The 25,770-nt window shown below is 41.2% G+C and overlaps 1 protein-coding gene across 1 annotated transcript; it reads left to right on the forward strand.

Moving 5' to 3' along the window:
- The first annotated feature begins 9,419 nt into the window (after nt 1–9,419).
- Nucleotides 9,420–25,350, forward strand: BLOC1S5 (biogenesis of lysosomal organelles complex 1 subunit 5). Its single transcript, XM_035560359.2, has 5 exons — nt 9,420–9,638; nt 10,389–10,471; nt 12,745–12,874; nt 16,831–16,889; nt 23,259–25,350. The coding sequence occupies exons 1-5, from the start codon at nt 9,449–9,451 to the stop codon at nt 23,436–23,438; spliced, it is 642 nt and encodes a 213-aa protein (XP_035416252.1). The 5' UTR covers nt 9,420–9,448; the 3' UTR covers nt 23,439–25,350.
- The last annotated feature ends 420 nt before the right edge of the window (nt 25,351–25,770 follow it).

A 25,770-nucleotide genomic window follows, 5' to 3' on the forward strand; every position in this document is an offset into this window, starting at 1 on the left:
CTTTGAAGTGTTAATGTGGTTCCGTCCATGAAATAAAATACACTAAAGTAGCACCAGAGTAAAGGTTGATCTAAAACTTGGGCATCTTTATTCTCTTGGTTAAAAAGCAACAGATGATCAAAATTGCTCCTCATTGCTGTGGCTTTGGAAAAGAGTGGGATGAGGTACTTGCAAAGGCATTAGCTGAGCGAAATAAGGAATAGATAAACCTATAAAATTATCAAGGAATCCAGTGTAAGTTCTCATATTTAGAGATCCAGTTTATACACTGTTGTCTAGCATCATCTGTTTGCATCTCTGTGGTTTGTCTGCAACAGGAATGCTGAAGCAGGCAATAGAGAGATTATCATGATTTTTCTCCAAGTAAATTTCCTTGGTATGACTATAAATTGATTTTATAATTATACATGTGTACAAAACCTATTTAGCAATACAACAACAACAAAAATCCTTGAGTTGAAATTGAGGGGGGATCTTTAGGCCTATTGGTGGCTTTTTTTCCTTTTGGTTTTCAATTTCATCTTTTCTTTTAATCTTTGGTGTATTTCATGGTCTTTAACTTCAATGTACGATGGCAGTGATGGAGCTGTTTAATGGATTACTACATTTAATATTTTCCCCCAAAGAGCGATATTTCTTCTTTGAATCTATAATTAGATTGTGCTGCTGCTATTCCTAATGGAAACACCAGGTTTCATTTTCACCATACACCTGAGCACATGCTTATGCACTTCGTAATCTTAATTTTTGTTCTTGATTTATTGAAACTGAATTGCATTCCTCACGCTTTTTGTCCATGAATATTATTGCAAAAGAAATGCAGGTGGATTTGCCATCATGTGCCTCTGTTGCACTGAGCTTTTAGAGTCAGACTGGGTCTTTTTATCCCTCTGCTGCATGTCTTGAATATTTTGAATATTAGATTTATAGTACTTTAGACCCCAGCTCTAGGGTGACATATAGAGATATCACAGATTTGGGAGGGAATTTGATTTTGTAGAAACGGTTACTTGTTGCTGCTGTATGCACGTTCCTGCAGGCATTGACCTTATTTCCTGTGCTGGTAGTGACTACAGTAATTCCCGCTGCCGTATAACGCAGCCAACCTCATCTTTCCTCGTGCAGGCAGGAGGGAGGCTAGTAATTTTTCATTGTTGTTGCATGTTAAGGATTCCCCCTTCCCCTCCCACATTACCTTGGCCCCTTTAGGAAGATTTTCGTCTATTAAACTTTCCATCCTCTGTTGGAAGAACTAAATCTCTTTCAGCATTTCCAGGCTGGTGATCTAATTTGACAGCTCGTCAGTGATGTCTCTTCCACTTCAAAGAGGCAAGTAGCCTAGGGCTAGCCAGCTGTATTGTAGATTCTGCAGATTTGGCTCGCTGTTCCTGCTGGGTGTCATCTGTCTTCTTAGTCTTGCGGTGGATAATTTTTGTCCTCCCCAGCATCATCTGCCTGAGCAGTTTCTGCCTGGCAGGCCTGTCTGTCCAGGTTGAGCATCACATACAGTAGCCGTGTGGCTAATCTGATGAGGCACCACTCCAAAGAATGCAGCCCCAGGCCTGCTCTGACCAGGATCAGCATCACAGCCCACAAACTTCCAGCTATCACAATCACGGTCGTGGTCTTCCATCACAGGCACAGCCCATGGACTTGCTATGCTCAGGCAGAGTGTGTCCCCCACCTCCCGCCCCTACGGGCTGTCGCTCCAATTCCTCGTGCCTCGGCAGAAGTCTGCCTCAACAGGTTTGGGTTTCCCTGCCTGTTGCCAGCGTTTGACTTGGACACCGCCACTCGAATGAAACAATCCTTTAGTGGGTTATCATCGCCAGACAGCCTGTGGGAAAAATGACAGGATTCAGCACGTTGATCTAAAGATTTTGCAATTTGGAGCACTGCTAACACTAATAGGAAATGGCATGGTGATCCCTAAAAGAGAAAGCGGGTTCTAGTGCAAAGCAGAAGTGACAGAGTTTGTTTAGCCTATCTTCCAAAAAACACATGATGACTGCATATGTTGATTTTCATGCTCCAAGCCATAGATATTTCCATATTTTTGTGACTTGATGACTACTTCCTGCAAACTGACAGGTTAGGAGCTCCACAAGTATTGTCTTTTATAGTCATCGCCTCTTTAAGTCCTCCTTAATTTTTTTAAATATGTTTTGAGAATAAGCTTGATGGGGCAGTAAGATTAAGCAAGGGAAGAAAAGAAAAAAAAAAAACAAAAACAAAACCAACAAAAAACAGGCATAAGTGCAGCAAATAAAGCATATTCTTAAAAACAAACAAAAAAAAAGCACTGTTCAAACAAAGAGGAAAAATAGTTTCAGGACAGTAGACCTAGAAACCGAGGCATTTATCTGTCACAGGATTTGCCCTTGTAGCAGTCCTGTAATTCTGAACTTGACATTATACATGATACAAAAAAAAGAGTCTTTCCTAGAAATGTAGCAGTTATAAATCCCCTTAGCTAAGGATTTCCTCCGTAGCAAATTAAAAAAAAATAGCATTTGGCTTGGAGGGTTAAATAACTTGTCTGAGGGACAGACTAGCCCTTGGGGAGGACTGAAGATAGGCTGGACAGGGATAAAATCAACATCTGAATGATTCTACCCCTAATCATCAGTGATCATTAAGCCATCTTGAATATCCTACAGATATTTTTAAAATGTGAGCACTAATGTAATTTATTGGTGGTTGTCAAGTACTGAAGTGCTTAAGATCCGAGTGGAAAAATCTAAGTACTAATCTATAGATTGCAAGAGATGGTTACTTTGGGAGGGAAAAAAAAAAAAACAAGTATGTGAAAGGGAACAGAATTTTGTTTTAATGATTCTTATCTCTGCTAATTATTGTCTATTTAACACGTAATATTTACAGACTATGCAACAGTGAAGGAGTGAGAAAGTATTTTAGTTTATATATTTATGCTGAATTTAATTATAACTTTAGTTGAAATATTCAACACCTCCCAATGTAAGATTCATTTTATTATTTAAGCAGATTTTGCCCATAGTGGATAACAGATTTTTGGGGAGAGAATGATTCTAGTTCACTCATTTTCAAGGCTGATTTTGGAAGATTCTATGTACTTGTTAATTTTTTTTTTTGAGTGAGCAATTTCTGAGCTTTGATGATGGGATACAGTATTGAGTAATGGGATCTTTTTTGTTTATTGTAATGGCTTCATACATGAAAGAAGTCCTAATTTTTCTCACTCAGGCAATTGTTCCTACTTACAAATGCTAGGCAGAATAGAATGTGGGCTGTCCTGGTTTCAGGTAGGACAGAGTTAATTTTCCTCCTAGTAGCTGGCAGGGTGCTATGTTTTGGATTAGAATGAGAAGAGCGCTGATAACATGCTGATGTTTTAATTGTTGTAGAGCAGTGCTTACACCAAGCCAAGGACTTTTCAGCTTCTCGCTCTGTCCTGCTAGCGAGCAGGCTAGGGATGCAGCAGGAGCTGGGAGGGGACAGACCCAGGACAGCTGACCCAAACTGGCCAAAGGGGTATTCCATACCATCTGACCTCATGCTGAACAATATATAGGGGTGGCTAGCCGGGGTGGGGGGGCCGGCTGCTCGGGGATAGGCTGGGCATCGGTCAACGGGTGGTGAGCAATTGCATTGTGCATCACTTATTTCGTACACATTATTACTATTAATACTATTATTATTATTATTATTATTATTATTATTATTATTATTATTATTATTATTTTCCCTGTCTTAATAAACTGTCTTTATCTCAACTCACAGGCTTCACTTTCCCGTTTCTCTCCCCCATCCCGGAGAGGGAGGGGGGAGGGTGAGCGAACGGCTGTGTGGTGTTTGGCTGCCAGCCGGGCTAAACCACAACATGGGCAAAAGTAAATTCTAAAAGCAACAAAAAACTATTTCCATTTTCTACTAATAAAATAGTAACTGTGCCAGCGAAACTGGCTCCTTTCAGGTACTCCAAGTCTGAATGTCGTAGGTGGCAGCTGCTTTAGCAGAATTCGTGGTCCAGTTCTACCTTCTCCAGGCTACGACTTGGTTGCCATCACGGAGACGTGGTGGGACCGCTCCCACGACTGGAGTGCTGCAATGCCTGGCTATCGGCTCTTCAGGAGGGACAGGCAGCACAGAGGGGGTGGTGGCGTGGCTCTCTACATTAGAGAATCTTTTGATGTTGTGGAACTCCAGGCTGGGAATGATAAGGTTGAATCCCTGTGGGTTAGGATCCGCGGGAAGGCCGGCAAGGCTAGCATCCTGGTTGGGGTCTGTTATAGACCGCCGAACCAGGATGAGGAGACGGATGAGGAGTTTTATAGGCAACTGACAGAAGTTGCAAAATCGTCGGCGCTTGTCCTCGTGGGGGACTTCAACTTCCCGGATATATCCTGGAAACACAACACGGCACAGAGAAAGCAGTCTAGGAGGTTTCTGGAGAGCGTGGGAGATAGCTTCCTGACGCAGCTGGTCAGTGAACCTACCAGGGGTGGTGCCCCGCTAGACCTTCTCTTCACAAACAGAGAAGGACTGGTGGGAGATGTGGTGGTCGGAAACTGTCTTGGACAGAGTGACCATGAAATGGTAGAGTTCTCTATTCTTGGCGAGGCCAGGAAGGGGACCAGTAAAACTGCTGTATTGGACTTCCAGAGGGCTGACTTTGAGCTGCTCAGGACGCTGGTTGGCCGAGTCCCTTGGGAGGCGGTTCTGAAGGGCAGAGGAGTCCAGGAAGGCTGGGCGCTCCTCAAGAAGGAAATCTTAACGGCACAGGAGCGGTCCGTCCCCACGTGCCCAAAGACAAGCAGGTGCGGAAGAAGACCGGCCTGGCTCAACAGAGAGTTGCGGCTTGTGCTTAGCAGAAAAAAGAGGGTTTATAATCTTTGGAAAAAAGGGCGGGCCACTGAGGAGGACTACAAGGATGTAGCAAGGCTGTGCAGGGAGAAAATTAGAAAGGCCAAAGCTCATCTGGAGCTCAACCTGGCTACTGCCGTTAAAGACAACAAAAAATCCTTTTACAAATATATCAACGCGAAACGGAGGACTAAGGAGAATCTCCATCCTTTACTGGATGCGAGGGGAAACCTAGTTACTAAGGATGAGGAAAAGGCTGAGGTGCTTAATGCCGCCTTTGCCTCAGTCTTTAGCGGCAATACCGGTTGTTCTCTGGATACCCAGTGCCCTGAGCTGGTGGAAGGGGATGGGGAGCAGGATGTGGCCTTCGCTATTCATGAGGAAATGGTTGGCGACCTGCTAAGGAGCTTGGATGTGCGCAAGTCGATGGGGCCGGATGGGATGCACCCGAGGGTACTGAAAGAACTGGTGGAGGAGCTGGCCAAGCCACTTTCCATCATTTATCGGCAGTCCTGGCTATCGGGGGAGGTCCCAGTTGACTGCCGGCTAGCCAATGTGACGCCCATCTATAAGAAGGGCCGGAGGGCAGACCCGGGGAACCATAGGCCTGTCAGTTTGACCTCAGTGCCAGGAAAGCTCATGGAGCAGATTATCTTGAGGGTCATCACGCGGCACTTGCAGGGCAACCAGGTGATCAGGCCCAGTCAGCATGGGTTTATGAAAGGCAGGTCCTGCTTGACGAACCTGATATCCTTCTATGACAAAGTGACGCGCTTGGTGGATGAGGGAAGGGCTGTGGATGTGGTTTACCTTGACCTCAGTAAGGCTTTTGACACCGTTCCCCACAACATTCTCCTCAAGAAACTGGCTGCTTGGGGCTTGGACTGGCGTACACTTCGCTGGGTTAGAAACTGGCTGGATAGCCGGGCCCAGAGAGTTGTGGTGAATGGAGTCAAATCTGGTTGGAGGCTGGTCACAAGTGGTGTCCCCCAGGGCTCGGTACTGGCGCCGGTCCTCTTTAATATCTTTATCGATGATCTGGATGAGGGAGTCCAGTGCACCCTCAGTAAGTCTGCGGATGACACCAAGCTAAGTGTGTGTGTCGATCTGCTCGAGGGCAGGAAGGCTCTGCAGGAGGATCTGGATAGGCTGGAGCGATGGGCTGAGGTCAACTGTATGAAGTTCAACAAGGCCAAGTGCCAGGTCCTGCACCTGGGGCGCAACAACCCCAAGCAGAGCTACAGGCTGGGAGATGAGTGGCTAGAAAGCTGCCTGGCCGAGAAGGACCTGGGAGTATTGGTTGATAGTCGGCTGAATATGAGCCAGCAGTGTGCTCCGGTGGCCAAGAAGGCCAACAGCATCCTGGCCTGTATAAGAAGCAGTGTGGCCAGCAGGTCTAGGGAAGTGATTGTGCCCCTGTACTCGGCTCTGGTGAGGCAGCACCTTGAGTACTGTGTTCAGTTTTGGGCCCCTCGCTACAGGAAGGACATGGACGTGCTCGAGCGAGTCCAGAGAAGGGCGACCAAGCTGGTGAGGGGTCTGGAGAACAAGTCTTACGAGGAGCAGCTGAGGGAGCTGGGATTGTTCAGCCTGGAGAAGAGGAGGCTCAGGGGCGACCTTATCGCTCTCTACAGTTACCTTAAAGGAGGCTGTAGCGAGGTGGGGGTTGGTCTGTTCTCCCACGTGCCTGGTGACAGGACGAGGGGGAATGGGCTAAAGTTGCGACAGGGGAGTTTTAGGTTGGATGTTAGGAAGTACTTCTTTACCGAAAGGGTTATTAAGCATTGGAACGGGCTGCCCAGGTAGGTGGTGGAGTCACCATCCCCGGAGGTCTTTAAAAGACGTTTAGATGTAGAGCTTAGCGATATGGTTTAGTGGAGTACTTAGTGTTAGGTCGGAGGTTGGACTCGATGATCTTGAGGTCTCTTCCAACCTAGAAATCTGTGTCTGTGTCTGTGTCTACCTTCATAACAAAAAAATGTTTTTATATGTATATTAATGGCAAGAGGAGGGCCAAAGAGAATCTCCATTCTTAACTGAACACAGTGGGGAACATGACTAATGAGGATAAGGAAAAGGCTGAGGTTCTTAATGCCTTCTTTGCATCTGCCTTTACTAGCCAGACCACTTATCCTCGGGGTACTCAGCCTCCCCACCTGGAAGTCTGGGATGAGGAGCAGAAGAGCCCCCCAAAAGCTCAGGTGGAAACAGTCAGAGACCTGCTGCTCCACCTGGACTGCCACAAGTCCACGGGACCAGATGAGATCAACCCAAGGGTGCTGAGGAAGTTGGCGGATGTAATTGCCAGGCCGCTTTCCATCATCTATCAGTGGTTGTGGTCATCTGGAGAGATGCCGGGTGACTGAAGACTTGCTAATGTGATGCCCATCTATAAGAAGGGTCATAAGGAGGACCCGAGGAACCACAGGCCTGTCAGCCTGACCTCAGTGCCAGGAAAGGTGATGGAACAGGTCGTCGTGAATGCAATCACGCAATGTATGCGGGACCACTGGGGGATCAGGCCCAGCCAGCATGTGGCAAGTCCTGCCTGACCAACCTCATCTCCTTCTACTACCGGGTGACCCGCCTGGTGGATGAGGGAAAGCCTGTTGTCATAGTCTACCTAGACTTCAGCAAGGCCTTTGACACAGTCTCCTGTATTCTCCTGGAGAAGCTGGCAGCCCATGGTTTGGACAGGTACACTCTTTGTTGAGTTAAAAAATGGCTGAACGGCCGGGCCCAGAGAGTGGTGGTGAACGGGGTGAAATCCAGCTGGCGACTGATCACCAGTGGTGTTCCCCAGGGGTCAGTGTTGGGGCCCATTTTCTTTAATATCTTTATTGATGACTTGGATGAGGGAATTGAGTGCACCCTCAATAAGTTTGCAGACGACACCAAGTTGGGGGGAAGTGTCGATATGCAGGAGTGTAAGAAGGCCCTGCAGAGGGACCTGGACAGGATGGGTCAATGGGCAGAAAAATAAAATAAATATAGATGCAATGAACACTATAGATGCAATGATCTAAGGATATTGGATCATGCTATTGAAAAGAATCATGCTATTCTAAAAGTTATTGCATATATATAGTACAAAACAGAAAGGATAACAAGAAAAATTGTAGTAAATATATTGTAACTTGTAAGGGTGGGAAGGGAAGTATATAGAACATTTCCTGATGGGTAAAAGGTGAAAGAGGGAGTTAGGAGAATCTTATCAAGTAGAGAGAGAACGCTGACGGCATTAAACTAGGATGCTACCTAGTGTCTTTGCTAACTATAGTGCATTGTGCAAATTAACTAAAGCAAGAAGCCTTGGGCCCCTCACCAAGGTCAGTCTCCTAATAGGAGTGTGAGCCTATCTTAAGAAGCTGGTAGAAACTGGTCCTGCGGATGGACAAGAGCCAAGGAGCAACTGAGTCTGCGCAAAGACAAGAGGTCAACTAGTGGTGATGAGGAAGAGTCATCAGTCTTCATCCCCATGACGCCCAACGACCACCACCAGAATACACTGTGCAAGCACAGATGGGAGGAGTTTATGGAAATGACTCCTTGCAACTAATTTTAATACGAAGCGGGGACAGGTTATTAATATGTATAGGCATATTGTGAAACTTCATGCATATGTAACTCTTTACTTCTTTACTGCATATAACCAAGGCAAGTTGCTGTGTCAGGTGTGCACGACTTTGGTGGGACTACACCCTGTGCTGCCCAGCACTGAATAAACATACCTACTTTACAATCTTACTGATTGTGGAGTCCGTTTTCCGCAAGTCAAAGGAACGCGTAGAGTCATTTTTTTCTTTGCTCACGAAGTAGACTACTAGTCTTAATTTTCATAAACCATGACTAATGATTGTTCGGAAGCAAACTGATTTATGTGAATTCGTGCTGTGGGAATAAATATGTTGTTTTTGCAGAGTTACATTGTTTAAAGGGAAGGAATGTGGTATTGAGATATGCTTGCAGTGATAAGAAAGCTTAACAGACAACCTTGTAAAATGCAGACAACCGGACTCCTTAAAGCAATTAGGTGAAAATCACGGTGTCAAGTCAAGTCAAGTGAAGAAACATTACCACTTCAAACAGTAAAAAAGTCAAAAGAAAATTGAAATTTAACAGGTCAGCAACTGAAGGCCATGCATTGTCTGTGAAGCATCAGATAGGTTGTGAACCTGGATTACCCAGTCAATGGGGAAACAGGGGAGGGTCCCGATCGTCGAGAAAGAAAGTATATAAACCGTACTGTGTGACTAGTAGGTGCGCTCCTGCTTGTGGGACGCCCGCCATTGCAATCGCGAATAAATTACTACTTCACTGAGATCCTCGCCTGAGCCTAAGTTATTGGCTACGGAGTGTTTCTCACAGTGCCTCATCTATTAAAACTAGCAACTGCACCTTGTGGTGCTGGGTTGTTTTCGTGGTTTTTTTTTGTTTGTTTGTTTTGTTTTTCGTTTCCAGAACAGCGCGGGGTGCCGGAAGTGAGCAGGACTGCCGAGAAGATCCCCCCCCGGGCGCCCCCTTCGCCCCGGCCCGGAAGCTTCAGGCCCCCGCCTGGGGCAGGCCCCGCGGTTGCCACGGCAACGGCGCCGGGCGCACGGTGATGGCGTCACAGGGAGGCCGCGGCGCTATGAGCAGGGCAGGCCCCGCGTCCCCCGGCCGGAGCGGGGCGGCCTTGCCCCTGCCCCTGCCCCTGCCCCTACCCTTGCACTTGCCCCTTCCCCTGCCCCTGGCCGGCGATAGGAAGCGGGAGGCGCTGTCTGCCGGGGCCCTGCTTCAGCCTATCATCAAGGGTAGGCCCGCGGGGGTTGTGCGTTTCTTGCTGGGGTGTGGCTCGGGCTGTGGGACAAATGCAGGGAGGTGCGATGGAGAGGGAGAGCCCCCAGGTAGGAGGAGGAAGCGCAGGAGCATGCCTCTGGGTGGCACTGGCCGCTTGGCATCCGTCTGAAGTGCTTCTTCAAACTGGCGTTGTTTGCCGTGTCACCAAAGTTCTTTAAATTAAGCAGTCTTTTTTTCTGTTTGAGAGCCCAGCCTACTTCTCATACACACAAATGTTGTAAATACTTGTATTTTTATGAGTATGTTTCAAGTCCTTAGCCCTGAAACACAGCAGACAGTTTTGCTGTATAGTGAGCTTTCCAGTTGTCTCTCACTGCAGGAGGCTCCCACATCTTAAGCTGTGAATTTCTGTTGAACTGCAGCCTTTAGTTCTTCTGTGTATCAATTCTTTACTGCCGTTAATAGTCAGATCTGGAAGCCATGTACTGAGGAGGAGGTTGAAAACAGGGTGACAGAAGGCAGAGGAGAACGTTTGCCTTCACAGCAAGGTGTCTGTGGCACCTGGTCTGTTGACTCGTATTTTATTTAAGTCAGTGGTTTGCTGCATAAATAGGATAGCTAACTAACAGTATTCTGCTGTTCTTTTATTTTTTATGTTTTTGGTGAGCGTAAGTGCTCCTTGCGTTCAAGTATATTGTGCCAGCATGTGTTGTGTAGCCAAGTATGGAGCATGAGAGAAAAACTAACTTTCATTAATCTTCTAGACGTCGGGGAAATCTATTCAAGACTGTTGGATCACAGACCAGTAATTCAGGGAGAAATACGATACTTTGTTAAAGAATTTGAAGTAAGTATTTGTGTTTTACTGGGTGTTGTTAACTGAAACTTCATGCAGTTTTAGCATCTTTTTAGAGCTTTGAATGCATATGTAATTTGCTTCAGAAAGATTTGGCATGAATTTCTTGCCCAAAATGATTACCTCACCTGTAGTATGTGTTTGCATCTTTGGTAAAGAAGGATAAATTTAGCTCTCTACTTAATATATATGCCCTGTTCAAAACTTCTTATTTCCTGCAAAAGACTGGTAGGAATATCGATGGAGGGGAATGATGTAGTTCTGCTGTCTTAAACAAGTCTCTTAGGTTCAGCGAAAATGCTGTTGGTAGGTATAGGATTAAGTCTGATAAAGGAACTGGCTGGTATTTCAGATGGATTCGGCTTGCACAGTTGTAATTTAATTTTGCTTTACTTACCTTCATGGAACAAAAATTAATGTTTCTGGAAGAGAAAAGGAATGCATTATGCTAAGTGAGAAAATCATTAAAAATTGAATGAATGTTGCCTGATTGAATAAAGCTAAAGTACTGAAGGTATAAAAGTTGTTCTAATACACATTTTCTTTGAAGCTTAATACAGTATCCACAAGAAGGCAGCAAAAGTTTAGAAAAGTAGAATCTTGTGTCAACAGGCTATTTGTAAGAATATATTCTTATTCTTAAAAAAGTTGGGATTTAAAATCTTAAAATTAATCTTGAAAAATATAGTTACGCTTTAGACTTCTTGTCTGCAGAGATTATTTTTTTAATAAATGACATTAATTTATTTTTTTTTCCTCAAGGTTGTAGCTAATATTTCAACCAGACCTAAATTCTCCCAGTACTGGTTTAGCAAAATAAGTATGTGAACTAAGCTCTCATCAGATGTGTATTGTATAGGTCTGAAAGTCTCAAAGAATGATTTTTCTTTGACTTTCCTGAATAGGATGCACTAAATACTTCTGTATGTCCCTTCATAGGAAGGGAATTTTGAAACCCAATTACAGAATTGTAACTAAATTCACTTATTTAGTTACTTATTAGTCACTTATTAGTCACGCCGGGCCCAGAGAGTTGTGGTGAATGGAGTCAAATCTGGTTGGAGGCTGGTCACAAGTGGTGTCCCCCAGGGCTCAGTACTGGGGCCGGTCCTCTTTAATATCTTTATCGATGACCTGGATGAGGGCGTCCAGTGCACCCTCAGTAAGTTTGCAGATGACACCAAGCTAAGTGCGTGTGTCGATCTGCTCGAGGGCAGGAAGGCTCTGCAGGAGGATCTGGATAGGCTGGAGCGATGGGCTGAGGTCAACTGTATGAAGTTCAACAAGGCCAAGTGCCGGGTCCTGCACCTGGGGCGCAACAACCCCAAGCAGAGCTACAGGCTGGGAGATGAGCGGTTGGAAAGCTGCCTGGCCGAGAAGGACCTGGGAGTATTGGTTGATAGTCGGCTGAATATGAGCCAGCAGTGTGCTCAGGTGGCCAAGAAGGCCAACAGCATCCTGGCCTGTATAAGAAGCAGTGTGGCCAGCAGGTCTAGGGAGGTGATTGTCCCCCTGTACTCGGCTCTGGTGAGGCCGCACCTCGAGTACTGTGTTCAGTTTTGGGCCCCTCGCTACAGGAAGGACATGGACGTGCTCGAGCGAGTCCAGAGAAGGGCGACCAAGCTGGTGAGGGGTCTGGAGAACAAGTCTTACGAGGAGCGGCTGAGGGAGCTGGGCTTGTTCAGCCTGGAGAAGAGGAGGCTCAGGGGCGACCTTATCGCTCTCTACAGTTACCTTAAAGGAAGCTGTAGTGAGGTGGGGGTTGGTCTGTTCTCCCACGTGCCTGGTGACAGGACGAGGGGGAATGGGCGAAAGTTGCGCCAGGGGAGTTTTAGGTTGGATGTTAGGAAGAACTTCTTTACCGAAAGGGTTATTAAGCATTGGAACGGGCTGCCCAGGGAGGTGGTGGAGTCGCCATCCCTGGAGGTCTTTAAAAGACGTTTAGATGTAGAGCTTAGCGATATGGTTTAGTGGAGTACTTAGTGTTAGGTCGGAGGTTGGACTCGATGATCTTGAGGTCTCTTCCAACCTAGAAATCTGTGTCTGTGTCTGTGTCTATTTCTCTCATTGCACCTGATGTCTTGTTCTATTTTTTCCCACAAAACTTATTTTAACAATTGTGCTAAGTAAGCAGAGTAACACTTCAGTAAACAATGGTACAATTCTTGAGATAAAAGCTATTAGTTTATCAACTGGGAAACTGTCTTGTTTTGGAAAGTGGAATTTCTTGTTATCCATTCATTGTCTTTCAATTCTTCTGGCAGGAAAAACGTGGCCTCCGAGAACTACGAGTACTTGAAAATCTAAAGAGCACCATCTTTGAAGCAAATGAAAACATTCTTCCCAAGTGTGAGCTTTCAATGCATGACAATCTGAACAAAGTACTCAAGAAATGTAAGCAAGTTTTTTCTTATTTGCCTTGTTGTGTCATTTTGAGGAATAATAAATAGTTTGGATTCAAAATATGATTTCTGGAAAGATTACCATCCTTAGGTAAATTTTCTACCACTTATATACTTTGTTCTCATTTCTCTGAAGATTTAAAAGGAAAATAACAGGGACATTTTTTGCTATGTATTGGTCCCAGCCAACTAAGATTACATTAAAGTTTTTGGCTGACTTCAGTCAAAGCTATTTCAGGTCAAACTTACATTATTCACTTAAAAGCAAGATAGTATTTGCTCCATGTTGTCTAAAGCTGTAGACAGAATCTCAAGTTTCTGTTTTTTTTTTTTGTTTTGTTTTTTTTTTTTTTGTTTTTTTTTTTTTTTTGAAAACATGCTGTGATGTGACCTTCGAGTTTCTTAATTTTTCCGTGGGAAAGCATAATACTGGCTCCTCCCACAATTTAAAACAAATCTTGCTGGTATGTAGATATGAGATATGAAATGTGCTATTATTATTATCTTTAGTCGCAAATATGGTAGCTGTAATAATTCTTGTATGCTAATCCTAGTTTCAAAGTTATAAGCATTTAATAAACTTTTTTTTTTGCTTAGATTTTTAGAAGGAAGTTTAAAATTTGTTATAATAAATTTTCAGCATTTTTTTTTCTTGATCATTCAGCTTCTGAACAAGATACTCTAGGGGGCTGTGGCCATAAAGCTTTAACTACCAAATTTATGCTGTTGAAACTTATCAGTGTGGCTTTTTCATTTTATGTGTAGCACTTTGTAAACGTTTAATTTCATATAGCTTACTTGTGCAGCATCTGGAATATGTAGAATAGCAAGCGGTAATGATGCTATACACATAACAAGGTTGCACGAAAGTATTTGAAAGTTATCATTTAGTCATGTACATAAGGCATATGTTCTAATACCTTCTAAATGGAATGAACTATTGATATTACTTCCTGACTCTCCAATGTATATCTGCACAATATATCGTTTGTAATAAGGAATGACAGATTGGAATATATGGAATCAGAGATTGGTTGAGGTTGCAGGGGACTTCCGGAGGTCATTTTTTCGAACCTCCCTGCTCAAGCAGGTTATAGCAGGTTGTTCAGAGCTGTGGCCAGCTGGGTTTTGAATATCTCTACAGGTGGAGACTCCACAACCTCCCTGGGCAAGCTGTTCCAGTGTTCAACCACCCTCCCAGGAAAAAGGAGTTTTCTTGTGTTTCTACACAGAATCTCATGTGTTTCTACAGAGAAGATTCTGGCTCCCTCGTCTTCATTCCCTACCATCAGATATTTATTCACATTTATAAGATCTCCTCTGAGCCTCCTTTTCTTCGGGCTGGTCATTCCCAGCTCTTCCAGCCTGTTCTCAAGAGAGGTGCTCCAGTCTCTTAATCATCTTTTTGGCCCTGCATTAGACTTGCTCCAGTAAGTCCACATCTTTCTCCCTCCTCTCCCCCCTCCTCCCCCCCCTTTCCCCCATGTTGGGGAGCCCAGAAGCAGACAGTAGCACAGATGTGGCCTCACCAGTGCCGAGCAGAGGTGAAGGATCACCTCCCTTGCCCAGCTGGCAGTGTTTTTCCTAATGGAGTCCAGGATGTTGGCCCTCAGTGGGTGTTGGTGCCTGGTGTTATTCCAACATAGATGCAGGACTTGTCATCTTCCCTTTGTGGAACTGTGTGATGCATCGTAGCCCAGTTCTTCAGCCTATTGAGGTCCCTCTGAATGGCAGCACAACCATACTGTCCATCAGCCACTCCTTCCAGTTGTGTATCGTCTGCAAACCTGCTGCTGGTGCACTCTGCTCCAGCATCGTGGTCATTGATGGATATGAATGAGCCCTGCCTCATTCAGTACAGGGCTTGCATTTTCCCTAGTTTTCCATTTTTCTATTTATGTCCTTTTAGAATGCTATCTTGCGCTTCACAGCCTTGGCCTTCCTAACCATGTCCCCACAAGATCCGTGCTCTTCTTGGGTCCCCTGCCTCTGGTTCCACCTCTTACACACTTCTTTTTTATGGCTGAATTCAGTTAGAAGCAACTTACTCATCTATTCAAGCCTCCTGCCGCCTTTGTTTGATTTCCTAGTTGTTGGGATGGACCTTTCTGGAGCATGGAGAAAGTGATCCTTGAAAATGAATCTTTTGACTGGCTCCTGACCCATTCCAGGGCAGAGAGCTCTGTGCATTCTTGCTGCTCACTCACATAAAGGGCAACTTCCCCTCCTCACCTTCCCAATCTGTCCTTCCAAAGAGCCCGTACCCACCCATTGCAGCACTCCAGTCACATCATATACCTCTGTGATCCCAGCGAGGTAGTAGCCCTGTACACAGACTTCAAACTACTGCTTGTTCCTCATGCTGTGTGCATTAGCATAGAGACGTTTCAGAGAGTCTCCCAAGCCTGACATTTATCCCTAGCACAGGCTTGAGAGCTTTCCTTGTAAGGCTGTTGTGCAGACAGTTCTTTAGGTGCCCACACTTGGAGTGATTCCACGTTATCTCTGTTTTTGTGATTGCTGTGTCCCTTCTGTTATGATTGTCCCAGCCCCTTGGCTTGCCCACCCTGTTCCCAATTTCCTTTTTTTTTTTTTTTTTTTTTTTTTTTTGAGGAATCACTTCATCTGCTGTCATTTCTAGTCCCAAGCTGTCCCTGTCAGGTCGGCCAGCCTGTTGGCAAAGCTACTTTTGCCCTATTTAGTCATGTCAATCCCGTCTTTTTCAAGCAGCTGTTGAAACCTCAGAGGGGGTCTTACACTTCTAGAAACAAAACCCTAATGCCAGCATCAGCTGCATAACCAGCTGTTAACCCACAGGATCTGTTAAGTCTCCATCACGAGGAAGGTTTAGGAGAACATGACCAGAATCCTCACGTCCTTGACCACTGTCCCCAGAGTCCTGTAGTCATTCTCCCTACTTTGGAGCTCACCCCTGCAGTATCACTGGTGTCCATCTGGAAGAGCAGCAGATGGGGAGCCCAAGGGACAGTTGTGCCTTTGTAGCCTCTTCACAACATCCCGAGTGTGAGCCACCAGCAAGCAGCAAACCTCCCTAGATGACAAATTAGATTGACAAGTGGGAGCCTCTGTTGCTTGCAGTAGGGAGTCTGCCACCACTGTCACTTGCAGCTTTATTGTAATGGGCCTGAGTGGCTCAGGCTTAGCCACCAGAGATGCTCCATTTCATGGCCCTCCCAGCTCCTTTTCACCTGCAAGGGCAATGAACCTATTTTGTAACCCCAAGTTCTTTTGGGAGCAGAAGCCTTCTAGCTGGTGTGAGAAGTCACCAGCTAATACGGCTTTAAGGTGATGATAAATGACTAATACATTTCTCATAACTAGGCTGTGTTAGTGAGAGGAATAATTGCTTTGGATAAATTAGTTAATTTGATTCTGCATTAATTATTTGATGAGTTAGGGGGGAAAAACTATGTAGGAATACAGTTTCTATTTCCATTGGCAAGTTCCCTTAGACTTAGTCTTAGGATAGAAGAGGCTGGCTCCAGCATAAAGATGTTCTGAGTGCAGATTGTTTTTACTAAATTACTTCTTATATTTGGTGAGGAAAAACAAGAAACAAAGGAAGAACTTAAACATAGTGCCTGGTCATCTGTTCCTACCTACTGACTTGTGAGTTTTTCTTTTGAGGTGCTGTTATGCTCCAGCTTGTCAGCAACATTAAGGAATATGGGCACAAAAGGATTTGGCTGCCTTTCTCACTTTGGCTTCTAGAACACGCACAAGGGTTGAAGTCAGTGATATGCCTACGTATAGTTAGCAACGTAATGCATTTTCTGCAAGTACTGACAAATCTTTTTTGCAGAGGTTAGTGACACAGTGTCATACAACATTTGATGAGCAACAGCCTTACGTGTTTTAAGTCCCTTTCAGGCAAAATTCTCTTTGATTTAGAACAGCAGACTGATCTACTGTGATTTGTTGTTTCAGTGCAAGCTTCCAACAATATGATCCACAGACTCCAAGAGAGGGAACGTGAAGAGAGGAAGGTAAAGGATGAATGGATAGATTTTTATAATGTGACCTAAGCAAAAGTCTTATATGCTTCTACAGCAGGTCTACCTGCCTTCAGTATAGCAGATCAAAAATGTAGTTTTCTATATTTTATATACTTGCAGTAAAAGATTTGGAGTTATTTTTACGTTTATAAAGTGCATACTGCAGCAGCGTATATGTTTTAGGACTGTAAGCTTAATGGATCACTAGTTCTTCCTACAATCTCCTGATGTGTGGAAACTATTTTTTAATTCCTTTGCTTTATTTTCCCTCCTTGCTGAGACTGTAATATTTGTCACATATAGGGAAAGCTTAAATAAAAAAAACTATTTTCTGTGGAACAAAAAACACCTACTAACCTACCAGAATGGAAACGTAAATCTTTCCTAGTTAGCTGAGAACATTTGAGTATATTATATGTATTGCTCCTTGAAAAGGAAGCATTTTTTTCACTTGCGGATGGGTTATTAATGAAGGGCTGTATTATAGGAACATGCGAATCATTGGAATCTTTTCAGTTGGCTACACTTTGCTCATTTGAAATACATGTGCTGCGAATCTAAAATTTGGAAAACTACACAAGAAATCAGTTTCATGTTTTCCCATTAGTCCTTCATGATTGTATTTCAATGTTATCTTTTTATAAATAAAACTTCGCAAGTAATCATGTAGTAGCTGAGAAAAACAGAAGACATTTCTGTGGCCATCACACAAAATAGGCTGTGCATTGATATATGTAAGTCAATAGTCATGTTTTTCTTTCCTTTTTGTAATCAGTGAAGATGGGCAGTCTAGTTGCAGTTGAATACCAATACTGTGTGAATAGCACACTACTGAACCCTGACAAAGTTTGCTTGTGCCCAACACAAGTGTAGATATTGGGAGAGGGCTGAACTAGGAAATTTTTCTTACAGTTCTACTGTCTGAAGTAAAACTTTAATGAAAAAAACCTTCTTATAAAATGAACTCATTTAATAAGAACAGTAACTATTCTTTTTTTAGAATATTAGCTCTATGTTTCCATTCAGAAAATTTATAATGCAATTTAGCAATGCTAAAAGCTATTCAGAATTTGTAATGTTTCTTTTTAAGCTTGTATAGTAAGACTTTTTGGCTTTGAAACTTTCCAAATGTGAATAGTAGCAGTTAGATAAGTTTTTTTGAATTACAGATACAAGCTGTCACTGCAGTTCAGCCACTCGAGGAGAAATATTTTTTCCTTACTTTTCTTTCTGAAATCATGTATTTTGGAAAAAAAAAAAAGGGAGGTTTTTGGTTTGGTTGTTTGGGTTTTTTGGTTTGGTTGTTTTGGGTAAGATATGGTGTCAAGTGATTTGTGTTACAGCCCTCAGTGAAATGAATTCCATTTCTGCTGAACAGAATTAATTTGAAAATTATTTGCTTTACCAGCTTTTTTTTTTTTAGTTCCTTTCTGTTATTAGTATCAGCCAAGTAACAAAAGGGAAATGGTGTAAAGTAACTTGTGATTACAGGATTGTCATTGGAAGAAGCATTTGAGGAATCTTGTCTCATTGATTTTTTTTTTTTATTTCTTTTGGTAAACATGTTTTTGAGTACTATATATTTTTCTTTTATTTATTTCACTCATTTTATTTGCAAGATTGTAGGCTTATACTGGAAGCTGCCTAATGCTTCCTGTTCTAGCCTTACCTCTCATTGCTTGTAACACGAATTAGTATGGTAAGAAAGCTAGTCTGTGCCTCAAATGGTGTGGCATTTGGCTTGATTTTTTGTTTGTTTTAAATTTCAGCAAAAATAGCCTGAGTAATACTAAAAACAATGCTACTGAAAAAAAAATCTGTTCTTACAAATGTTATTTTTTGCATAATCATTGGCAGTAAAACAAAACCAGTAATAAATAAAACCAACTTGGGTGATTCAGTACAGTATACAAGAAATCATTACCATCTCTCAAACCGAAGTAATACGCAATATTTATTAAAAAAAATGGTTTTATAATCATTTTCATTTTCTCGAAAAATTAATAATGCCTTATTTAAATTTATCTTTAAGATAGTTGGGTTAGTTTTGCAAAGTTATGAGTTTAGAAATACAGAAAATAACACTGAATCATTGCTCTTCATGAAAGAATAATTTGATTTATATATATATATATATATATATATATATATATATATATAAAAAAATAGGATGAAGAGTCTGTTTTCTCATGCAATTGTACCCACGTTTTTGAACATTCAGGTGTTATTACCTTCTCCGTGACAGTAAAAAACATTGATTTTATCAAATCAGAAGATATTTATTTATTATTTCCACGAGTACTTTCTGGATTTTAGAAAAACGCATTCTACCTTCCTAAAATATGAATACCTATTTATCCAGAATGCATGCTTTATTTTTGTGCTGTGTGGTAAAGCAGAAGTGCTTTCTAACTGAACATGAGTATGCAAATGCCATTGAGTCTCTTAATGCTGTGTGTCAGTTAAGGGGTACAGCTACTGAAGTTCTTTGGATTATTGTTGGACTTTGGATTATTGTTAAGACATTTGACATGAGTCATTGATTTGATGAATTCAGATTTGTAAATACATGTAAGTATCTATAGAAATGACAGTGTCACTCTCTTCAACCTACACATAGATAAAGGGCATAGTAAATAAAGGGCATCTATCAGTTCTGTATTCCTTTGAAATAACTGACATTAAAAAAGCATATAAGAATAAGCAACTGTTCTAACGTTTGGAATAGTTATAGGCATCACTTAGCAAAAGCTTAATTATTCAGTGTATCAGGAACTGGAAATAGGTTCCCACCATCAGGTTTAATGCCATAACCAAAAAAAGTTTTCAGTTCTGTCTCCTCACTTGCCCAGTGAATACATCTGGTTAAGGAAACCGTAGAGACTGAATCTGGACTGTTCTGTTACTCTGTAATATCGAGACTGTCTTGTGAGTTGGGGTATGTGAATTAGATTCTGTAAGTAAAAAGATACTTTCTCAAACAATTCTAACATCTCAGAACAGACTACTCTGCATGTGGCTGGTGTCTTTCCCACATGAATACAGATCACAGTTTTGTACGGATGATAATTCGCTAGAATGTATTTATTATCTTAGAAGTGAGATACTTGTTTTTATTTTTTCAAACCTACACCAGTAGCATGTTTGAGGTTGCTTGGAATTCTGTTAAACGTTTGCTGAACGCAGAAATTCTGACAACATGCAGAAGTTGGAGGGTGAATTATTAACAATTATTTTAGTCGTGATAAATTTAATTTCTAACTTAAGAAAGAATGATTGGAATTACCTATCAGTATCACTGATATATGATATAAATCTCTAGAAAGCGATCATTCTTCTTACTGTTGTCATACTCAATGTCAGCAAACTGTAGGAGATACCTAGAGCCTTATCTTTGTTTTATCTTTTCAGTTCATCTTTAGCAAGAGAACATATGTATTTCAAAGATTTTACCTCTTAAATGATGTTCACTGAAGTTGTGTTCCTCTCTACTTAGGGAGAATTTAAATATGAATTGAATTAATCCTTCATAACTAGGGATCCTGAAGCTTGAGGAGATAGTGCCTATTTTTATTAATATTTAAATTTAATATTTCTTCAGGTTTGAGTGGTTAGTCTTTGAGGAGTGAGACATGTAATACAAGGGCATTGGAAAGCTTCCTAAATAACAAACAGATGAAAAATAACCTGATTATTTTTTTAATCTTAAAATGAAGATGCTATTTTCCTCACCTTTATCAAATCGCCCTGTAAAGTCGTTTGCCAGGCATGTTATCAAAATGTACATGTATTGTTTTCTGGAAAACAAACTTTCTACAAATCTATAAATGTGGAAATTACAAATTGACACTATAAAATGCTGAACATTGTCTCTACAGATCACTGATTTACCTAATGGTGTTGATTTTTGGAAACTGCTTTTCGAAACTGGCCTTTTGACTTAACCAGTACGCATCCATGCCAAGATGTCTATACATTTGCATTTTAAGGATTTTTCATATCTATCAATGGCACAGTTAATGAGAGATTATTTCATCCACCTTTATGGATCTCAATGCTTTCTAGCTGTGCTAGAGCTACAGTTACAGCTAGGGCACAATATTTTGTGCATGGTGTCTTCATTTCATTAGTTTTTCCTCCTGTGTGTTACAGTCAATTGAATAAAGCAGTGAAGTAAATAGCACTGGGTAAAAAGGGGATATGGTAGGAGTGGAAAGTGTTGTAGAAAGAAAACACAAAAACAGGACCAACGTGAAGGGAACTTGCAGAGCTACAATGTGAAAGTCATCTTGTGCTGAGAAACTGAATCTTTTAGTGGCTTGCTTATATGCTGGAGTTAGGTGTTGGTGTCCTGTGTGGGAGCTCGGGTCCACAAGAGGCCGTTCCTGGTGTTCTGAGCAAAAAGAGGCAGTAGCACAGTAGCAGCTGCTGCAAGACAGCAGTGAATGCTTGGATGATGGAAGCTGTGTAGTGCCTTAGCTTCAGAGACAATGTCTGTTGCAGTTTGGGTCTTGCAGTCAGATGTGGGTGTAGGAGAAGTCTGTCCTTGGTCACAATTTCTCTTTCATTCTTCTCTGATGTCTAACCAGATTGCAGTGCCAGCTGAAGCTTTCCCACAGCTGTGGCATTCATAGGTCTCTCTTACACAGATTCTTTACCTTCTTGTAAGAAGCAAACTTACACTGCAGAATATACATCATTTGAAAAGACTGTACCCAAAGACACCCATCTGTTAGCAATTGCACTTGGTTGTACAGTGAGTTTTGATAAACTGAACTTAGTTGTCTCATACTCTCTAAATCTCTTCAGTTGTTTTGCCTGGTAAATCATTTTATATCCTTAGGTAGAAGTGGTGCTGTGGAACTTGAAAATAATAAGCAGAAAAATAAAAGTTTCACGTTTCTTGCAAACTATTTATTTTTTTTCCAGAGCGTGGTTTTGTCAAGAGTGTAGTTCAAGGAGGCTCTGTGTAATCCTGTCAGTATGTGTGTAATGCATTGACAGTTTCAAAAAATAAACAGTGTGCTAGTGGAACTAGTAGTAAACACTAGTATATTTTGTTAGTAGGTGGTATCTGTGGCAGACAAAACAGAACTTGGCATAATATTGTTATAATGTATATGAAATGATGTGTATTTAACCTAAAATGTGTGATCATGGAGAGCAGTGTATAGAAAGTGTTGAAGACTGTAGAAATGGGTTTCCATTGCATGTAGTTGACAAAAATGTCAGATGTCTATTGAAGCCTATAACAGTATTTATTCCTGCACAGAAGTGCTATACATAGAAAACAAACATTGCTGATATACTAAAAAGAAGAAAAATAAGGAAGATGAATCATTTCTTTTGCTAGAAGACAGAGCAAATGTAAGAGCAACTGTCTAGATTTACTGTGACTCAAGTGTAAGGAAGCCAGACTATTAATACTGCATGCAAAAAGTCTGTAGAAGTACATCTCATTTTAACATGCATATTGGATGCATGTATGATCTCTCTAGATAGCTGGATTTTTTTTTCTTCTCTAAGACAAGAGAGTGAAAGGAATCAAGCTTACCAGAAGCCAAGCAGAATGAAATTCTGAGGGGGAAAATAGTTTGTTTATAAAGGAAAACATTAATCACAGTGAGAGAGAGAGCTGGCTAGAGCAGAAACCCTAACTGCCAGATTCAAAACATTGTATATTTTTGTTATATTGTTTTTCACTCTGTCCTTCTTGTGTTAGAGGATTTTTTTTATCAATAGTTTCTTTGATCTGATGGCTATGCTGAACCTCATCATTGTGGTATAACAGAAATGTGGCGTGCTTCTAGTTTTAAAAATGTATTCAGGAATGTGAAAAATGTTTTTGTTTCAACAAATGAGAATGGAGTGATGGGGGAATGTCTATTCATACCGATTTTTTTTTTTCTGTAATGAAGGGGCTAAATACCACGCTTCCAAGATAAGAAACTCACCTTAAAATGAAGTCTTTGTGAGATAATCCAGGTTTATATCAGATGCTTACAGTGCTGCTAATTTTGTCTGTAGTCAGAGGAGGAAATAATGCAACAAGTATAATCTTTTTAGAGACTAATAGAATTGGACTAGTAATTCTGAAGTGTCTGTTTATTTAGTTAATTTTCACCAGGCTGCAGAAAAGGTGCTATTGCTGATGCTATCATTAAAAGTATCAAACATTTAACCGTTTCTTTTGCGTTGACTGTGTTTTATGATTATTGTTTCCCTTTTTTTGTATTTATTTTGTTTGTTACTTTCACTTCTACTGAAGTAAAAGCCCAGTTTCTCTGATGAATTAAAATTAGATTTCATGGCTATTTCTATCTAGAAATGATCGCTAAATCTTCCCATTTTTCTCTTCAGCTTCAGGCTGACAAGCTAATGGCTGATGAAGAGAATCGCGTAGCCCAGTGGGAGTCGTTCATGAAAGAACAACAGAATAAACAAGCAGAGGTGGATGAAGAGCACAGAAAAGCTATGGAGCGCCTCAAAGAGCAGTATTCTGAGATGGAGAAGGAACTGGACAAATACATTTCTTTTTAAGACCTTTTTTTTTTTTTAATAGTGCTGGTTTTATGCCATTACTCAATTTCTTCTGACTTAAATTGAGATTCTTTTGGAAATATGAAGCAAGTAAGATAAAAGAAGAATCTCCTCTACGTGTTTGGTATGGGAAGAAAAGTTTTGCATACTTTCAACTTAAGTGCCTATCTTTGTTCAGGGCAAGTGGAATGCCAGTATTTCTTAGTTTGTTGGAAAGTAGAATTGGAAATTACATTGTGACTACATCAGCTCAGGGTGTTGCAAATTGGAATTCTCTTCCATTTGCAGTGTATCATATCTTTTGGGAAAATAGAGCTTAATGTAACATTAACCATCCCAGTGTGCAAACACAGCCCTTTTCCAAAAAAGAGTAGGTGTAATAGGCTCCATCCATAGTTAGCTGAGAACTCACTGGGAAATCTGTAAATCCTGTTTGTAGATTTCAGGAAAACCAACTTATTTTACAGAATAGACTTTGAAACTTCAGTGATGAGAGATCTCAGCAAAGCTGTAAATCCAGTTATAATTCCAACTTCTGATTCCTATGGTCAGTATTATGAAGTAAAATTGAGATTTAAATGTTTTTTCCTAATGTAGAAATGGTGAGTTTTGACAAGAAACACTTTCCTCTCCTTGTAAATATCTCAGAACTCTCTTTTTAAGCTTTACTGTTCTACACAAAGTTAAAACAAGCTCAAGAGTAACCATGAGAAGCATATTGGTCCTGTACTAGCTACAAAGCTAATTCAAGTATCTACCTTAAATATTTGACATGCTGTTGGTTTACTTAAGATAAACTTATCAGAACTTTATAAACCAGCTGAGGAAACTTTTGTTTCTTTTTCAGTCTAACAAATGATCACATTAATGGTAAAATACTTGCAGTACTGATTTTTTTTTTCTTACTAACCATTACTCATATGGAGTATGTGAAGCTCCTGTATTGCTTTCCTTTATTTAAAACTTTTATTTAACAGCAGTGTAACTGAAGAAGTTAACATAATCAGTTCATTAACCAAGCAAAATGAGACATAGTACCTTAATGAAATCTGCTGCAAGCTAACTGGTAATACAGGAAATATGTTTCCATAATTTAACTGGCGTCCAATATATAGAATGGAAACAGGTAAAAATAAACAGAATTTACCCTTTACCTGTATTGCAATAGTAATACGGCGACAATGGTTGCTTGTGTAAATTTATGGCTAGGTGTCAAGGCTCCATTCCTGGCAGCATGTTGATAGTGTGATTAAAGTTAGTAGAAGAAATGGAATAAGTATTTGAGATTTCTTTCAGTAACACTGAATTCCTGCCAAGCTGCTCTGCCCGCTACTGTAGGCCTGACAGCTTCATCAATTATCATCATGCATCTGGACTGAAAAAGAGAACTTGCTGACACTGGGGCATGCTGGAATGTTGTTAATTCTCTGTTGTGGATGGAAAAAACATAGATGTCTTATGTGTATCCCACACATGAAAAGCAGGGAAGCTTCATTTTTAACAACCCCTCTCTGAACAGAAGGTGACCTCTGTTATATTTCTCAGCTTATGCACCCACTTACGAATGTCATAACTAAGCTCGGTATTCAACTTAGAAGTTCTTGCCTGTCTTTATAATTGGGTGTGGAATTACTTTGTTTTAAGGACACACTCAAAAAGGCTTCTGTCTTACCAGATTCTTTTGATGTATATGCACTCAAAGCCCAAATATCTTTATAACAAAATGCATTTAACAGTATACTGAATTAATTTTATTTTTGCACTGATCATTTTTATTAAGACTTCAATACCTAATTAACTGCACTGGAACTGTACGTTTTAGTACTTTGTTAATTTGAGGGCTCTTAAGCAATGATACACTTGTTGCAAGTTGGGTATCCACTGGAAAATAAAGAGGTATTTCCAAAAACTTCTGGGTTGTGTGCTGTGGATTCTTTGAAAAGCTTCTTCTAAATATTAACATTGAAAATGTGTTCATCTTCTAGACTCTCACAGAAATTTTTATGCTGAAGATCATTTGAAAACACTTTTCTTCATAGTCTGTATCTGCCCATTGGCAAACTTTTATTTGTTGCAGGACTACAAAAGACCATCTGTTGCCATGTTATTTTATTCAGTATTTATTCAGTAATCTTCATTTTTTATATGATATGCCTTAGTTTTTGATTTAACTGGAAATGCATAAATTGTCTTTGAAGGCACTCTCCAACACTTAAAGAAAAACATATTTTCTCTTCAAACGTTAAAAAAAAAAGTCAAAACTGAGCATGTCTGATTGTCTCAGAACATATCTGACAGATATAATTCTTATCTTCATCAGTATTCTAGCAAG

This window comes from Cygnus atratus, chromosome 2, assembly GCF_013377495.2.
Source record: "Cygnus atratus isolate AKBS03 ecotype Queensland, Australia chromosome 2, CAtr_DNAZoo_HiC_assembly, whole genome shotgun sequence".
NCBI classification, from domain to species: domain Eukaryota; kingdom Metazoa; phylum Chordata; class Aves; order Anseriformes; family Anatidae; genus Cygnus; species Cygnus atratus.